Source organism: Dothidotthia symphoricarpi (genome assembly GCF_010015815.1).
Source record: "Dothidotthia symphoricarpi CBS 119687 unplaced genomic scaffold P153scaffold_20, whole genome shotgun sequence".
NCBI classification, from domain to species: domain Eukaryota; kingdom Fungi; phylum Ascomycota; class Dothideomycetes; order Pleosporales; family Dothidotthiaceae; genus Dothidotthia; species Dothidotthia symphoricarpi.
In genome coordinates, this window is record NW_022985027.1 from 291,798 (window position 1) to 309,017 (window position 17,220).

Consider the following 17,220-nt stretch of genomic DNA (forward strand, 5'->3'; position numbering starts at 1 on the left):
ATCAGTGACTCTCTCACAACAAGGTAGCAGCGCAAGCGACATTTATCAGTAGACACATCGAGACATGCCTTCGAAGCGAGGCCGGCACCATGAAACTCAATTCTGTTGAACCTTGTTGTTAGTTGTCGGGTAACTTTCATGGGCAGTTACGAGCAATGTACACGCTGCATGAGCTGCAAGATCGGCGTTCATCAGCGGGACAGCTTGCGGTTGGCTAAGCGGGGATTCGGGGGCTGAAGAAGCATCCTCTCATCAACCGCGCATTGCCCATCTTTGAGCAGGGTACATAGTTCCGCAGCATACTCTGGAAACCAAACGCGCTACGCACAAGGTTTCTCTCTGCCGCGTCGCAACAGCCAATCCCTCTTGGCCTAACCATATCCCCGGACCTGTTCCTTTCTGGGGTCTCAGACGGCAAACGACTCCACGACCATCACCTGGAAGGACCATATCTTTTCAGGGGCCTTGCCTTGCCTAGCTCGCAGTCGACTGTGCGCAGCATTACAGATTCTACCGTCGTTCATTTTCCCCCCATCTTCACTTCGCTATTATCACCACCTTCGTATGTTTGTTGTTCCCGATCCTCACGCCCCGCTAGAAACACAGCTAGTGGTCGGTCACAGCGTGCCCTGTCAAGACTACGCCTGCGCCGCACACTTTGCTCGGAACGTGTACGTCCTACCCCGAACTTTCCCTGCCATTTTCTACGTTCCCTGCGTATTCCCCTGCCCTGCTGCTTCAGCTGCCGATTAGCTGCCGAAGGTACGGTGGCCTGACTTCGGTACTGTAGGGACTTTGATCATTCCAGAACCGTGCCGTCTAATACCTCACAGCATATGCTTTATTGCATGCCATACGCCTGCAATCGTGTCCGAAACGAAAGCTTTGATCGCAAGCCGATGCCGTGTCTAGTTCTGTTTAGGCTGGCGCGGTGCCCGAATTCTTGATGTGCTAGGCTTACGATCTTTTACCATTTTTCAGTCCTCATGTGGCGACCAGCATCAAAATATTTACCCACGGAATCTCGGACATGCTCGTCGGCGCCAATCATCTGTTCAGTATGCCCTCACATCCGGGCTCCACATCCTCCTACGACCCTTATCCAGCGCCTCATGCCGGAGACGCTCAATTGGAGATGATTGTTCCTAGTCAACATGCTTATCATATGGATATTACCAGAACTCAAAACAACACACAACAACTTCCTAGCCTGCGTGCTGTTCTGGAACCCGAACTACTTGATACGAAGTTACCAGGTCAACCATCACGAGTAGGTGGCACTCAAGTGTTCCACAGTACTTCTGTGCGCTACGAATCTGACAGCCCAACATTGAAGAGACGGCTCGATCTTGATACAAATAAGTATGGCTACTCCGATCGTAGCACTGTTGTCCCTCAACCGCCGTTCGCATATCGACCACCGCTTTTGACCAGCAGTAGCAGCAATTCCTTTGCAGTATCCTCAACGCAAGGTTCTACGTCTAGCGCCGTTATCCCGGAACTTCAACGTCGTGAAAGCTTTGCTCATATCTCTCCCCATGATCAGACTGGCGAATTTTTCCGACCATCATCGACACCGTCTGACCCAGTAGCAAGCCACTTGTCTCGGGACGAGCTAGGGGAAACTGGGAGATCTGTTAGGAGGCGACCTGACGGCTCCTCGGTGTCTTCACGGGCTACAGTCAAAGCTTCGCGATGTATCGGACAGCGTGAAGTTCCGGGCGAAGGCATTTGTTATTTCTACGAAGACGGTACCTACTGTCGGGTTGTTATTGATGGAGAACCTGTCAATCCATCGTGGGGTATTACAAAAGCCGGAAAGCCACGCAAACGGCTTGCTCAAGCTTGCCTGACCTGTCGAGAGAAGAAAATAAAATGCGAGCCTGGCTATCCCAAATGCCATCAGTGCTCGAAGTCGCAAAGAATATGCAAAGGGTATGTCAATACAGAACATATGTGTCTCTGTCCGATTTGCGAAGCCATTAAGACGGCCTCTGCAATTTGGGCTTGACTACATAATCCATATCAGTGTGTTACATACACTAACGATTAGTAGAGGACTCAGCCAGTCAAGTGTCAGCAGTGCTTCAGGGGAGCCATCGCCATCCAGTCCCCCTTTACCGTCCAAGAACGCATCGACAGAACTTTCCAGTTCCGCAGCCGGCTCAGACAAGGAGAAAACGCATAAAGAGTCACACGAGCCTTTCATTCCGAGGAAGAATGAATTTTGGCATGCTGGCACCCCTTTCAACCCTCAGAGTTTTCGTCCCCAGTCTGTCGCGACAACAGGGTCGGTTTACTCCTATGAATCAGACCTGAGCGGTGTTTTGAACGGACAAGAGTTAGATGGCCGTACTCGCGGCTCGTATCTCCACATGGAACTCCAATGGGAGCAAGACCCTTACAAAACAGACCCTAAGCTCACTATGGAACTCTTGGATTTATATTTCCTCCATGTTGGACGACCGACTTACAACATCTTTCCTCGTGTGCCTTTTTTGTCGTGGGTTGAGTCCGGCCACGAAAAGAACCCGGACCATATAATGCTCTTGTATTCGGTTCTTGCCTTGGGTTCGTTGTTTTCGAGTAATTTGGAACTCCAGGCCCTTGGAAACAGATTTGCGTCTATCGCCACATATGCTCTTGCAAAGCGTTTCGGCAAATTCGACCTGCAAATGTGTCAGAGTCGTCTCATACTCTCTCTGTACAATTATGGACAGGGCAAAAGCCAGGCGGCCTGGGACTTCACTGGAGCGGCACTACGCGCGCTTAGTGCACTGAGATTGAATACAGAGGAAGGGGTGAAGAAGACCGCGTCTGACGCTGCCGCCCTGGAGTACGGCATTGAGTCCTGGACTTACGAGGAATGCTGCCGTCGCACTTTCTGGTCTGCATTTTTAATGGATGTGAGTATCGTGTATCGAAAAACTTATTCTGAGACAAGCTGACGAAGCAATAGCGCTACAACGCTAACCAGGGTGGAACCTTCTGTGGGATCAACACAGAGGACATTCATGTTCGCATGCCTTGCTTGGAGAATATGTACGAAACGTCTAAGCCCTGTGAAGCACCCCTTTTCAGCTATGATCTTCTTGATCAACCGGATCCTCAACAACCGCCTCTCGGACACATGGCCTACTTGTGTTTGATTTCGGTTATATGGGGAGATGTGATGACATATACCGGACGTGCGATCCATCGACCAGAGGGCAGTTTCGAACGCAACTACACAGTCTTCTACGACAAATCCTACTCAAGACTCAAAGCATGGGTTGATATGTTGCCAGAACATCTCCGATACAGTCCGCAAAACCTCGACAAGAGCATAGTGGAAGGGTACGCAGGCTCCTTCGTCTCCATCCATGCTCTGTACCACGTCACGGTGCTCCGAGTCAACCGTTACGTCCGCGTCCGTGCCATGTCTACCCACATCGTACGCCGAAACATCGACCGAGCGTTCCGCTGCGCCTCCAGCTTCGTATCAATCATGCAGACACTCGCCGTAACAACCCGTCGGCAACGCCTGCCCACTGGAACCGCAACAGACTTCCAATTCTCGACACCTTTCTCTGCAGAGGTACTCATGCTATCCATAGACGTACTCACCTCTACCGGTACCTTCCATTCATTGCCAAGTCTCATCGAAACTGTCAACGATGCGTTGTCTTGCACTGATGAACTGTCCAGTTTCTGGGCATCAGCACAAGCGCACCACAGAACGATAACCACCCGATTGAAGCAACTCCGAGACATTGCCGCACAAGCAGAGCAGAAAGTCAACAATGACGGTCAGGCGCAGTTCTGGACGATTGCCGATAGCCTTGATACGGCATTTGGGAGGGATGACGTGGTGTACGGGACTGAAGACCAGCTGCGATTTGATACTGTGGCCAAGCTTGCGGAGTGCCGAACCTAATGAGTGTTCGTCACAATGAGTATTCATCACACACCCATGCACTATCAGGCCTGCGACTCCATACGAGCGTCAACACATACGACCATACAGACATCCACAAGCCACACCACAACCCCGCAGACCGACCTTTTGCGTGAGCAAACTTACAGAATATATTGTACCAATCCCCGACGACATGGCCAACCCGCCCCATGTATGGAAACCGCCATCTTTCCGCAGTTCGTTCCATGCGCATAACAGCCAATTAACAGCCAATCTCGAGCTCGCAAATGCGGGGTACGAGCGATACACATGCACAAGAGGTGGCGATGACAAGTACCGGCGACAAGCAAATTGGACGGAGAGTTCTAGTAGTCGATTGTCTTGGTTGGCAGGCACATTCCTCCCTCCATCATGGAATGTTGCCGGAGAACCAAGCGTGCCGCCGCCACGAACTTTGAACGAACCGAGACTACAAGATTAGGTACATGCAGCAGTGGTGCGACTACATTGTGCCGATATATAGTCACCACATGTCTCGTCTCGTCTCATATCGCATTGTCCAGGCAAGATCTTCCATATACATGCAACACACACAGCTGCGGAAGATGCTCTTGTTTATAATCATAGTTACGGAATAGAATAATCATCTACTTTGATCTTCTACATTCTATCGTAAACCCTTACGTCGTGTCCTGTCTTTTTCTTCAAAACCTCAACTCTAAGCAAACACACACGAGAAGAAAAATACATCCACTCACACATCCACTACCGCGAGACACTGACAGCGACAAGCCCAATACATCACCCCAAGCAGAACCCCCCTTCCCTCATGCTGTTGTCGTAGCCTCGCATACCAAAGCTAAAGCAAGGCCTAGCACTGAGAAACAATAACGCCCAATAATTTCCATATTCTCATATAAGATCGTGATACCCACCTCCCCAACCACGCTCCCAACCAGTCGAAACCCAGGAGCCAAGGTGCAGCGAAATCTTTCAACAACTAGACACTTACATCCAAGACCAACATACGAGTCCCATACATATAACCCCAACCACACACGCCTCGCACACTTTCTAGCACATCATCGACATACTCTCTCGTCCTTCCAACCCACAACGCGCCTCCCCTCCCACTTCCCCACCTTCCTCCTTCCCCCAGCCTCCACACCACCCACCCACCCACTCACAACAAAACACAAACAACCAATCAACACACCACACAAAGTAAAGCACTACTTCAAGACTCCCACCCCCACCACCCCCGCGCAGCAGTAAAGACAAAAAACGCACAAACTACGCAGCGCCCTCTGCCCTTCCCACCACCTCGACAATCCTCTCCAGCGCAACTGCCACACGCTGCAACGCATCAAGTCTCCTCTCCATAGCGGCAGCAATCCGAGCAGCAGCTTCCGCATTGATCTCTGCAGCGGTAGCAAGTCGAGCAGCGGTTTCCGCTGCGTCGTTTTCCAACTTGGAGGGGCCTTGCATCCGCCTCGTGGTTCTGTATGTGATGAGGGAGGATGTGAGTGTTGAGGCTGTGATGAGGGGTATTTTGCTGGGAGGGGGGTTGTGGACTGTGCGTTCAGCTTGTTGGTGGGGTGCGTACGGGATTGTGGATTGGGGGGGGGGGGGGGGGGGTGGGATTACAGGAGCTGATGATTCTGTTCATGGTGGGTTGGGTATAGCGAGTGGTGATCGTAGAGTGAGTGGTTGTGGAATAGCGATAGTCAAGAGATGAAAGGTACGTCTGATAAATGCAAGGTTTTATAAAGGGAGTGCGATGCCAAGGGGAATCCACAGCGCGGATTGATGGCAATAACGAAGGAGTGGTACACTAGCCCGCCTGCGCTCAGGCATCTGCGTTTTATTTCTGCTTACTCTGCACATCCTTCGTACAACTTCCTCAGCTTCAGTTTCAGTCTCATATCCCAGCTGCACGCAGGATCCCCTCGGATTTTCCCCAAATGAGAGGGTTTCCGCTTCTATGCTCTTCTCCTCCGTCTTCGCTATCCGGCAAGCTAAGTGGTCTGTTGGAGGCGATATCCAATGCGCGTTTTAGACTGAACCCCTCTTCTCTGGATGTGTCTTAACGGTTACCAGAGACCAATGACAGCTACCAAGTAGCTGCTCTGCATGCCGATGTCGCGTAGCGTTGTAAGCCCCTACACAACTTCCCAACTCTTACGTTGCAACGTCAATGTTCTCTGCACCTCAGGCCTATACCCCTCATGGGGGAACCCTAATCTTCCCAGCCAGACAACACCAGATGCTACACTTCTTCACGTCATCATGACAGGCAACCACGCCTTGCATGTACGCGCGCACCAAATATCTCCAAACACCTCCGCAGTCACTAGACCACAAACGCAAATCTTCTATTCCCAGTCAAGCCCACTCTCATCAACTATTCAGCCCTCTCTTTTCCCTTCCCATTAACCCTATCCATATCACTAGTATCCGCCGAACCCGCAAACGCCTGCTGAATCGGCAGTCTTGGCTTCGACGCGATGTCCAGTTCGGCAAACTTCGGTCTGACTTGGAAGATGTTGACTCTAGCGGCGTTGAAGATCTGCTCCGAGGGGGGAATGGTGACGGCGAGGTTTGTGTTCTCGGTGAGGCGCGTGATGAAGAACATGAAGCGGCCTGTTTTGATTTGCATTTCGGCAAAGTTTGCGCTGCCGGCGGGGATGTTGGTGTGTTTTCTGGGGGCTGTTAGTGGGGATGAGGGAGGGTGGGGTGAACAGATTCAGGTTTCTGGCTGGGGAGGACGGGGACGTACGCCATGCTCTGCTTGTGTGTCTTCAGAATGCTCGAGATGCGCTCAAATCGATCCGTGAAGGGATTCGGCTGCTCGGTCTCCCTTGTGACATGCGCAACAGTAAGGCAGGTCGTGCGCTCATACAGAATCAGCTCCCTCGCGTCGATGACCTCGGCTAACTGCTCCAGCAGCGCCTCGATGGTCCCTGCGTTCGGGATCAGGTAGTAGATGATCTTGGTCCAGGCCTTGTACAAGCTCTGGTCCCAGATGCTCGTCGCGAAAAACTCAATAGTCTCTCGGAAGCCCTCGCTGGCGTCTCTGATGTAATCGGCGCGTTCGTTGAACATGGTCTCGCGGAGACGCGCTTGTACGAGATCCATCTTGTGGATAAGGCAGAAGACCTGGGCGCCGGGACTGCATTCGTGCAGCGCGCGGATGATGTTGGAGTAGGAAACGACGTCGGAAGCGAACTCTCGAGATTCTATATCGAAGACGAAGATGAGGACGGCGACGGAGCCGAAGACGTGATTGCGCGACTGGGTGAGGTAGTTTTCTACAAAGCCGTCCTGGCTGTGGCCGATTAGCTAGGTGACAGACGATGGCAGCTGCTTGCTTGCTCACCCTCCACAGTCCCACAGGTTCAGCATCAAGTTGCCCATAAACTTGATGTTGCTGTGCTCGACATCGATCGTGGCGCCGAGCCTGCGGACGTCCTTTGCGACATAATTGCTGAACACGATGCTTCTCATCGACGACTTGCCCGCCCCGCTCTTGCCCATCAGCAACACCTTGCGCTGCTTTTGGCGCTTGGTTGTGTTCATGTTCGGCGTAGGGTCTGATGACGTATGGTAAACACAGAGATACGGGTATGAATATGTTGGTGTATCGTGTCGCGAAGATCTCCAAGCCTGCGTGTTGTTATGATGTTTATTACAGCGACAGACAGATTAGTACACCTGAGGTACAGCTGATGCAGGGGTTGGTGATGGAAGATTGCCGGTAAAACTCGCAAGGCTGGTTCTTGCTTGATGGAAAGAGCTCTGGAGCTTGGGACGCGGAGATGTGCAAGCGTGATGTTCGGCAGGTGGCAGTGGGGCAGTGGAGACAGGGCCGCACGTTGCATGCAATACTGGGTACGACCCCCGAAAATCATTCAGCGTTGGCATGTGATTGCAACGGTGGTGCAGAATGCACATCATTATTTAGTGTTGCGCAATCATTGCGTGGGCGTCGTTTGTTTCTCGAGCGGATTCGACGCCTGGCCGCCAAGACAAGCTTTGAGATATTTCCAAAAAAAAAAGATGAGCTTTGTTATGACAAAAGATGCTCGACGAAGATTTGTCGGCTTTTGATTATTTGCTATCGCTAGATAGAGGGGTAAAAAGGCCTAAATAATCCCATCCCAGTCCAAGTCCCTCGATGATCCCAAAACATGTCAATAGAAGAGAATGTACAAACGAAAAAAATAGCAGGCTAGGAAGACAAGGGGCCAGCGTTCCATGGCGAAAGTGGGTAGTCCAGCAAAAATGAGAAAGGGGAGAAGAGTCAGTATAAACACAAAGCTGCCACCAAAAATCGACCGTCGAGATCGTACGTCATACATAACTAGCCGTCCACTTGGCCGTGAGAAGAAGGTCGCGTCGCACGATAGTGACTAGAAAGATCGGTAACGCGCTTTCGCTGGACGCAATCCAGAATCGAATGGAACGAAAGGCAACGCGGGGAATCAAACACTGGGGTATCTTAGAAAACAGTGCCGTCGGACATGATCATGATAGGCGGCTCTTTGGTATTGGGTCGCGACACTTCTGCGACCTCTCGGCCTCCCTGTGAATGGTGTTAGCTGCGTTGGTAAAATCAATTCAGATTGTGCTGCTCACCTTCCAGCTGCCAGCCTCGAGCATCTGGGCTAGGTTCAACTTTTGTGGTCCGCTCAGTCCGAGCATGCTGTTGACTTCGACGAGGAGATCGTCTAGTAAGCCAACTGTGACTGCGCGCCACTCGACAATCACGTCGTCGTCGGCTGTAAACGTTGGGACGACTTCCATGCTTGGCTGTCCTTTGAGCTGGGCGTTGCGCTGGAACTGTGCGATGCCCCGCTTGTGGTCTTCCGGTTTGAGGATCAGAACACCGGTATCGATGAATAGTCCACCATTGCGGTACTCGGGCAGTCCAGTTAGAAGTTCTGCACCGGCAAAACGGATGTTGAGCAGTTTGGTCATGGGAACCATCAACGAGTATGTGAGCCACTGCGTCAGCTTGTGGAAAGGGACGATGTTCTCCCAGGGGTGAGTGGGGTGTGATGGCATGACTGAGCAGGGCCACGCATCGCCCATGGGGAGGCCGTCGATTTGGGTTCGTGTAGCTGGCCAGATTGGAGTTAGGCTGTCCATGAGCATGTTCCAGAGGGTGGGGAGGGGGATGATGGGCACGGATGAGGCCTGGGTGGTTGGGTGTGAGAGGAGGTAGTCTGCCACTGTCAGCGTGCGTGCTTGTCGCTGTCGACGGCCGACATACCAATCATGTTTCCGGGGCGGGCCTCGAGACCAAAGACCTCTTGGTTTTGCAGCGCGCCCGCGAGCTTCTGCAGCAGGCTGGTGCGTCCCTCGAGGCCGGCAATTGGGTTAGCATCCGTGACCTGCAGACCGCGCGCGATGACACCGACGTCCAGCCGCCTCAACCCGGCACTGTCGACCTGGCAGGGCTCGTTGGCGTTGCTGCTGAAGGCGCCCGCCTTGAACATCTCGAGACTGGCTACGGCGAGGCCCTCGCTGCGGCGGTAGATGCGGCCCGTCTCCTTGCTCTTGTACTGCCACTTGGTGCCGGCGCCGGCGTCCAGGAGCACCGAGACGAGGAAGAGATCGAGCAGGCGGCGGGTGCGCTCCATGTTGTCGACAGTCGACGGCCACGACGCCATCAGCTGGTCGATGCGCGGGCGGCCGCCGACGTCGAAGTGCTGCCATCGCCCGTGGGGGGGGATCGAGGCGTAGTCGGAGTCGTAGTCGCGCTACTGCTGCGTCAGACACATCTTCACACGGGCAGGCCGGGCAGCAGCTTGGCGGCGGGCGTGCACAGCGCAAGTCTCACCTTGATGATGGCGCACACGAAGCTCGTCACGTCGCCGAACTTGGACAGGTCCACGGTGAAGTGCTTCAGCTGGTTCTTCTTGGCCTTCTCCAGCACCAGGCGGGTGCGCTCGCGGACGGCGTAGATGCTGCGCAGGTAGCCGGCGGGGTCGAGGGTCGGGTCGGGGGCCTTGGGCAGAGGCACGTCGGGGAAGCTCGTGGGCCTGGAGCCGTTGGTCGACGCGGGGCCAGGGGAGCGCAGCGAGCCATTGGACGAGTTGGGCTGGCTGGCGCCGGGCGAGATGGAGGGCTTGGAGGACTTGCGGCCGAAGAGACGCATCGTGGCAGCGGCAGGAGAGGACGCGGGTTGCAGAGGGAAGGAGCGAGCCGGAGAAGTCTGCTGGGAGAATGGGACTGGGACTGGAATTGGCTCTGGCGCTGGCACGGGAGGCTTCGAGGGCTGCACTGCCCAAGCACGGCGATCCTGCAGCGCGCGAGAACTAACCCCAAACTAGGAGCCTCTTAGTGCGGCAGCCCGGGAGCACTAGCCATGCCCTTGGACACCACACGCTATGCAAGGAGCACGCCGCGAGGAGGGCGTCGGGGCACGCGCTGGAGCAGTGTGCAGCGGTGCCTCGTTGGCCGCCCGTGGCCCAGCACCATGCTGTCCCGGCCTGCGCTCCCCGGCTGCCAGCACCTCAGCACCGTTGCTGGCCAGAAACATCCGAGCGTGTTCCTGCAGCAGGCCAAGACACGGCCCACGCTAATCCTCACATCGCAGTTCTGTAGAGGCCATGACCTGCACAGACCCTCACGTTCGCTTCAGGGAAGCTGCAGGGAGCATCACCCATCGACGCTGCAGGGTCCCGAGAGAAACATCGACGTCGCTGCCTTGTGCTTTGGGCCTTCTGCCTTCACATGTCTCTCCACTCGCCAGTCCGCGCCGTGTCACGCTCAATCTCCCTACCCTTGACTCTGTGCTCGTCCGCTCCCTTGTCATGTCTCGCGGAACGCGCCTCATCCTCCATCCAGTAAGCGCCGAATCCCTCGACCTTGGACGACTACCGGCCTTCTCCGTATCCAGCTTAGCGACGGCCTGTAAACCGCCGTACAGCGCTACGAGCAGCCATCGTTCATCGACTGAATAGCAACCCTCGCATCCTGGCTGGCCTGCTTGAACAAATCCCAATCCACAAAAAATGACGCAAACTGCTGCATTTGCTGCTTCCAGGCGACTCGACACAGCAACACCAACCATTCTCTACACGCGCCGACTCCTGAGCACTAACAGATCCATGGAAACGGTCCGCGGGTTCACGGCTCGGCAGTCCCGTCTTTTTGTCTGGGCGCCATTCACCTTTCCCGAGAGACTGGGAGTGTCGAGCTGCGAGGAACTGATGCTTTTCGCCGACGCCTAGGATACCATCCAGGACGACAAATACGACGTGTCTGATTATCTTAGGCAGAAACTTCGGCGAGCATTACCGGTACCGCGCCGTTCATTTTGCGGCGCAATCCTGTCATGTTGTTCCCGAGCCGAGTCATGGAAATAAGCCAGACAGCCGCGCCCTACCCCTTTCTAGGCTGTCGACGAGGATGGCCTGTCTTCAAGTCAGAAAATTGGGACCCACTGCCGCCAGACCGTGCTTCCTTGCCGCAGACGTGGATTGGGAGGGCTCACTGACCAACTCTTGACTGGATGACAGGAAACGAAAATAACTGCACTCAAGTGCTTGCTTTATGACGAAATAGAGTTCTCCAGACCCGTTGGGTATTGGAGGAGTTCCATTATTGTCGGACGTATACACAGCAGTCTTGAGGGGGTTTTCGACGGAACAGTGTTGGGTCTGACAAAATAAGAGTAGAAGTGTTCGACATAACTTTCACTAGACTTTGATCGAATCTTCTGATGTGGTCTGCGCGCCACCCTGAAATGGCAGAGTTACTTCTGTCTAGATGGAGCAAGAATCGCTTGAGTAATACTCCATCTAATGTGGTTACCACGTGTCTTCAACATCATATCACAAGTACTAGTCGCATGTCCGATATGCCCTGCATTCCGATCGAGCACCGACTTAATTTGTAGCTTTTAGACATGGCCGCTGCACAACAATACCAGCAAGACTTGCCTTCCACAGCCAGCCACCAATTCGGAAGCTTACTGTGCCAAGCATGTGGCTGTGCTGTTTACTTGTGGCGCACATGTGCTGGCAGCTGTCAGGTACATGGCAGGTCACTTGTCGCAACACCAAACATCTTACAATCATGGCATGATTTTACCTACAAATCGCCTGAGCCGTCTCGAAGCAGCACAACACAATGGATGATCTAAACGGCCTTGACTGGTCGCAGCCCACCAAACCAACTCCCAGCACCCCCGCGGCCTTCCCTCCCTTCCGCCAGAGCCCCGCGCCGCAGCTGTCTGGCCGCTCTACCCCTCTGACCACCCTCTCTGCACAACAATCAGGGGTTGGCACTATCTCTACGGGCAATCGTGTCCTCAAGGCCCCTTCGAAACCAGCGACCCCCGCAGGCGATAGCTTCGCTGGCCTCGTATCACGCAATTCCTCGAAAGCTACAACAACCAACCTCTCGCTGCAGGAACGACAGAGGCAGATACAGGAGGAGAAGGTCAAGCAAGAGGCAGAAAGGAGGAAGCAATATGATGCTAGCTTTGGGGGCGCAGATTCGAGATACTGGGATACGATCGGGAGTGGGAAGAGTACACCTGAGCCTGCGTCCTTCGGCATACTGCCCCCTGCCCCGAGCGCGTCTGGAACTCATACACTATCGAGGACCATCAACAAGCCATTTGATGGCTTAGACATCAACTCGAAGCGCCCTATACAGTCACCTGCTGAAGATGATCTTTTTGCAGCGTTCAACTCGGCGGCCCCGGTAGATGCATCGAGTCATTTCCCCCCTGCTTCTCACAATAGTGGTCGAAGTACTCCCGCATTCAGCGCCAACATCTCTAGAGGCCACACCCCACTACCGCCTGCCTCCAACAGCAACGCGCTCTTCGACGATGATGATGATATGTTTGGCCTCAAGCAGATGGCGCAGAAAGCTACATCGCCAGCCCCACCACCACCGACAAACGACGACGAGGACGATATACTGGGGCTGCTGAGTAAGCCTGTTTCCGAATTTCAGAAGAAGGAAGAGCCGGCGCCCGTGATCGTTGAAGACGCTTATTCAGGACTACAACGTAAATCATCGCCAAGACCCACAAATCCCCAAGACAAAGCTGTTGCTGAATTGGTGGACATGGGCTTTTCCGCAGATCAGTCTGCAATTGCTCTTGCGACAACAGAGTCTGGACTTGATGTACAGGCGGCAGTAGGATGGATCTTGAATCAGGCGCACGCCCAGGCCAAGCAGAAAACACAGGGACGAACTCAAGAGAGAGAACGTCGAAGTCCCGACGAGTTTGATGAGCGACCCCGGCGGGGAAACAGCAGACCCAGCGCAAGAGACACTAGCGAAGGCGAACCTGTGCCTGCTTGGGCGCGGGGTGAGAATGCACGGAGTCAGTCAGGACAACGCAGGCAAGAAGGTCAGGCACATGAGAAAGATGTTGCCCAGGTAGCGACAGAGTTGGGGAACAACCTTTTCAAGTCAGCGAACTCGCTTTGGAAAACAGGTCGAAAACAGGTGCAGAAGGCCATGGCTGATTTCCAGCAAGATGGCGACCCAAATGTCCCAAAATGGATGCGAGACGCTCAAGCAGCAGAAGCTGCTCCCCGCCCAAGTAGGACGCAAAGAAGTGACCCAGGCGCTACTGACGAAGCAATGATGCTCGAAGCCGGTGGACGTCAGCCGAAGCCGTCTCGCTCCAGCGAGATGCGCCAGCAACCCGAACCCTTACCAGTGCGGCAAAGAAGAGAGCAGGAAAGGGCCCACAACGGCCATCCAGATCGCATGTCTTCTCAATCTCCATCCCAACGGCAGCAATCTACAACAAGTCTAGACAAGCGACCAGCAACTCGATTGACTCGGCAAGAAATTGAAGAGCAAGGTAGTCAGGCGTATATCAGTCCTGCACGGCGGAAGAAGACTACACCACAGCCACAACCGCAGGTGGATCTGTTTTCTCCGGAGCCCACACCTTCTGCACCACCGCCACAGCGTAAACCGACGCAAGTACAAAGTAACAACCCCTTCCTTCAAGCAACATCAACTCCAAAACCGAGGACTCCAGCAGCCACACCGCCTCCACCAAGGCCAAGAGCGCCTCCTCGACGAATCCCTCCTGCTTCCTCTTCTGCTCTCAACTCTTCTGCATCAGCCCGCCAGAAAGGTTCTGAGGCTTTCAAGCGCGGCGACTACGCAGCTGCTCACACAGCATACACATCGGCGTTGGGTCCACTTCCCCAATCACATCCGGTCGCCATCATTGTGCTATGCAACCGTGCCCTCACGAACATCAAAGTTGGAGATCCAAAGGCTGCTGTAACAGATGCAGATACCGCTCTGGAAATTATCGGTATATCGAAAGGGGAGGGTGAGAAGATCGCTCCAGGCGGCACAGAAGCAGACAAAGACATGCAGGAGTTCTACGGCAAGGCGCTCATGCGCAAGGCAGAAGCACTGGAAAGTATGGAGAAGTGGACCGACGCACACAACGTGTGGAAAGAAGCAGTGCACAGCGGTGTTGGAGGTGCGATCAGTATCCAGGGCCGTAATCGGTGCGAGAAGGCTGCAGGCGGAGGTAACAATTCCGCCACCCCAGCGGCTGCGAAACGCCCTCCTCCAGCCCGCAAACCCGCACCGCCAAAGCCTTCCGCGCTTTCAGACCTTGGTGGTGGTGGTGCTGCGAGCGAGTCTGAGGCTGTCAAGCGAATGAAAGCCGCCAACGCCGCAGCAGAGAGGGCAGATGATGAGAAATTCGCACTGACTGATCAAGTCGACGGAAAGCTCATAGCATGGAAGGGCACCAAGTCTGACAATCTACGCGCACTGCTCGGGTCACTAGAGAAAGTGTTGTGGCCAGAGGCGGGATGGAAGAAAGTCAACATGGGCGATTTGGTGATGCCAAATAAGGTCAAGATCATATACATGAAGGCCATTGCTAAGGTGCATCCTGACAAGGTATGTGTTTGTATGGTGGGGGCGTTGTGTGGATGAGCGGCAGCTAACAAATACAATAGATCTCGCAATCAGCAACGACGGAACAGAAGATGATTAGTGCGGCGGTCTTTGCGACGCTGAATGAGGCGTGGGATAAATTCAAGACGGATAACAATCTATAGGGTACTGCCCAGGGCTTTAGACATTGTGTGTGCAAGTGTAGTAGCAGCATTAGATCAAGAATTTTGCATACGAAACAGACACGTCTGATTCAACACTCTTCCTTACTGGGACCCATGAAGACTGGTGCTCATAAGCTTGATTGCAAGACATGTTTGTGTGACATGCACAGCGAAGCTAGTTGAGGCTGAACTTTTTCGTTCCTGCAGAATGCAGATCCCTGCACTAATTTACCCCGGACTCGCTTGGCGAACGTCAGAGAAACTTTTGAAGTTTTGATCTGCACAGTCATGCATTGCAATTGAACGCTCCCATCCATCTCATCTTTACCGTCACTATCGTCTATCAGACAGCACATAATCCCAGATATCATATCGCTGTATATTGTGCTCGGTCGTTCTTTGACATCAATCAAAGAACTTTCTAGAACGGAACCGTCGTTGTTGAGCGCGCGCTCCAGATTCACCTGACACACTCCGCATCGCGTACGCAATCCATCGAAGCAGAATCACGTATTCCTCCAGAGCTCGACCGCTCTCTGTTTACCGATCGCGTTCCGGCGCGCACCTCCGTTCTTTGTTGTCGGGAGAGAGGAGAAATTTGAATCAGATTCTGCACATACGTCATAGGCGTCATGTTTCCTCCAGCACAGGGCTTGCGCCTGGACATCGATGCGATTTCTCAAATCTTCGGATCCATCAGTATCGCTTGTTGGATAGGTATGTAGCTTTGCGCGGTTGTGCGACACACTGGCGCTCCAATGATGTTCGACCTTTCTGCTGACACGTGCTACAGTCGTCTTCTCACCTCAAATTATTGAGAATTGGAAGAGGGGTTCAGCAGATGGTCTTTCGGTAGTGTTTATCGTAATATGGCTTCTCGGCGACTTCTTCAACATCTTCGGAGCCGTGCTCCAAGGCGTCCTGCCAACGATGACCATCTTGGCTGTGTACTATACGCTCGCTGATATCGTGCTACTGCTCCAATGCTTCTGGTACAAGGGCTTTACCCTTCGCGACGAGGTCCACAAGCCAGAGGATGAATCGCATGAGAACGGAGTAACGTCTTCCGAGCGGTCACCGCTTCTATCTGAGAATACGCGTCAATCGCACGGAGTCCACATTAACGGCTATGCCAATGGAAACGGTCATGAAATCACCCCACCAAGGATCTCAGATATTGACAGACGCCATTCGAATCACTCCCAAAGCTCGTTCCGGGAAAGATTCCTCTCCATCGACGGCACGCATCTCTCACCCGTTACACCACTACACGACGAATCGCCCAAAGTCAACACCACACCCCGTCCCAATCCCACCCAGTCAACACTGCAAACAGTACTCTTCAACCTTGGCACCATCGTCCTCGTTTGCGCCGCCGGAGTCTTCGGCTGGTGGCTCAGCGCATCTCGTGCCCCACCGCCCCCACAAAACCCCGACTCCGATCTCGCGCCCGTCCGATTCCATCTCTGGGGCCAGATCTTCGGCTACATCTGCGCTGCATTGTACCTCGGGTCCCGTATCCCGCAGCTCCTGCTCAACTACCGCCGCAAATCGACAGACGGCATCTCCATGCTGTTCTTCGTGTTTGCGTGTCTCGGCAACTTGACATATGTACTCAGTATCGTTGTGTACAAGCCCAAGTGCAGGGACGTGGTGTGTGGGGATGGCGAGGCAAAGAGGATCTATGCAAGGTATATTGCGGTGAATTTTAGTTGGTTGTTGGGCAGCTTTGGTACGCTGGCGTTGGACGCTTGTGTGTTTGTGCAGTACTTTATGTATCGTAAGGAGGGGGATAGCGAGAGTGAGAGCGAGAGCGAGAGTAGTTCAGAGTAGGACGCAGGGGTTTGTTGATAAAAGTTTGGGTTCTGTCATAGATGGATGGTGTGTATGACTTGCTGGTTGCTCTGCAAGTATTGCCTGTACATTCTATCAAGTTCATTTCGTTGGTATATTTCCATACTTGGTTTATCATGTTGACACGTCAGGTCGCAAGATGCTACAAACGAGCCACACCGCCGACATGCACTCTGTTTGCATGTTCCTGCATAACCGTGCCTCGATCCATTGCGCCTAACATTCATTGGCCGTCTATCATCATACCTCCTCACCTGAGCCCAACCAATCCGTTTGTCAAAGCCGGTCTCGCTCCGCCAGATCCATCTTCAAGTACACCATCCTCCTCTATCCCCTACCCTCTCAAGCAATCCATACTCTTCTCTTTCTTTCCTCCCAAACTTCCCATAC

General features: G+C 53.6%; 5 protein-coding genes across 5 annotated transcripts; 3 read left to right on the forward strand and 2 right to left on the reverse strand.

The window, feature by feature from the left end:
• Nucleotides 1–1,060: 1,060 nt before the first annotated feature.
• Nucleotides 1,061–3,916, forward strand: P153DRAFT_378826 (uncharacterized protein; the record flags this gene model as incomplete). The annotated part of the gene is made up of 3 exons (XM_033669830.1): nucleotides 1,061–1,935; nucleotides 2,057–2,906; nucleotides 2,960–3,916. The coding sequence occupies 3 exons, from the start codon at nucleotides 1,061–1,063 to the stop codon at nucleotides 3,914–3,916; spliced, it is 2,682 nt and encodes an 893-aa protein (XP_033519753.1).
• A 2,386-nt stretch (nucleotides 3,917–6,302) lies between these two features.
• Nucleotides 6,303–7,477, reverse strand: P153DRAFT_360354 (uncharacterized protein; the record flags this gene model as incomplete). Its single annotated transcript, XM_033666914.1, has 3 exons — nucleotides 6,303–6,600; nucleotides 6,678–7,226; nucleotides 7,278–7,477. The coding sequence occupies 3 exons, from the start codon at nucleotides 7,475–7,477 to the stop codon at nucleotides 6,303–6,305; spliced, it is 1,047 nt and encodes a 348-aa protein (XP_033519754.1).
• A 505-nt stretch (nucleotides 7,478–7,982) lies between these two features.
• P153DRAFT_370036 (DUF1688-domain-containing protein) lies at nucleotides 7,983–10,179 on the reverse strand. The gene is made up of 4 exons (XM_033668925.1): nucleotides 9,744–10,179; nucleotides 9,174–9,663; nucleotides 8,537–9,126; nucleotides 7,983–8,483 (listed from the first exon to the last, which is right to left on the reverse strand). The coding sequence occupies exons 1-4, from the start codon at nucleotides 10,059–10,061 to the stop codon at nucleotides 8,400–8,402; spliced, it is 1,482 nt and encodes a 493-aa protein (XP_033519755.1). The 5' UTR covers nucleotides 10,062–10,179; the 3' UTR covers nucleotides 7,983–8,399.
• A 1,683-nt stretch (nucleotides 10,180–11,862) lies between these two features.
• Nucleotides 11,863–15,070, forward strand: P153DRAFT_434444 (uncharacterized protein). Its single transcript, XM_033673081.1, has 2 exons — nucleotides 11,863–14,815; nucleotides 14,875–15,070. Exons 1-2 carry the CDS (start codon nucleotides 12,041–12,043, stop codon nucleotides 14,974–14,976), a joined length of 2,877 nt encoding a protein of 958 aa, XP_033519756.1. The 5' UTR covers nucleotides 11,863–12,040; the 3' UTR covers nucleotides 14,977–15,070.
• Nucleotides 15,071–15,271: 201 nt separating this feature from the next.
• On the forward strand, nucleotides 15,272–17,146 carry P153DRAFT_400193 (PQ-loop-domain-containing protein). The gene is made up of 2 exons (XM_033671796.1): nucleotides 15,272–15,693; nucleotides 15,770–17,146. Exons 1-2 carry the CDS (start codon nucleotides 15,609–15,611, stop codon nucleotides 16,807–16,809), a joined length of 1,125 nt encoding a protein of 374 aa, XP_033519757.1. The 5' UTR covers nucleotides 15,272–15,608; the 3' UTR covers nucleotides 16,810–17,146.
• The last annotated feature ends 74 nt before the right edge of the window (nucleotides 17,147–17,220 follow it).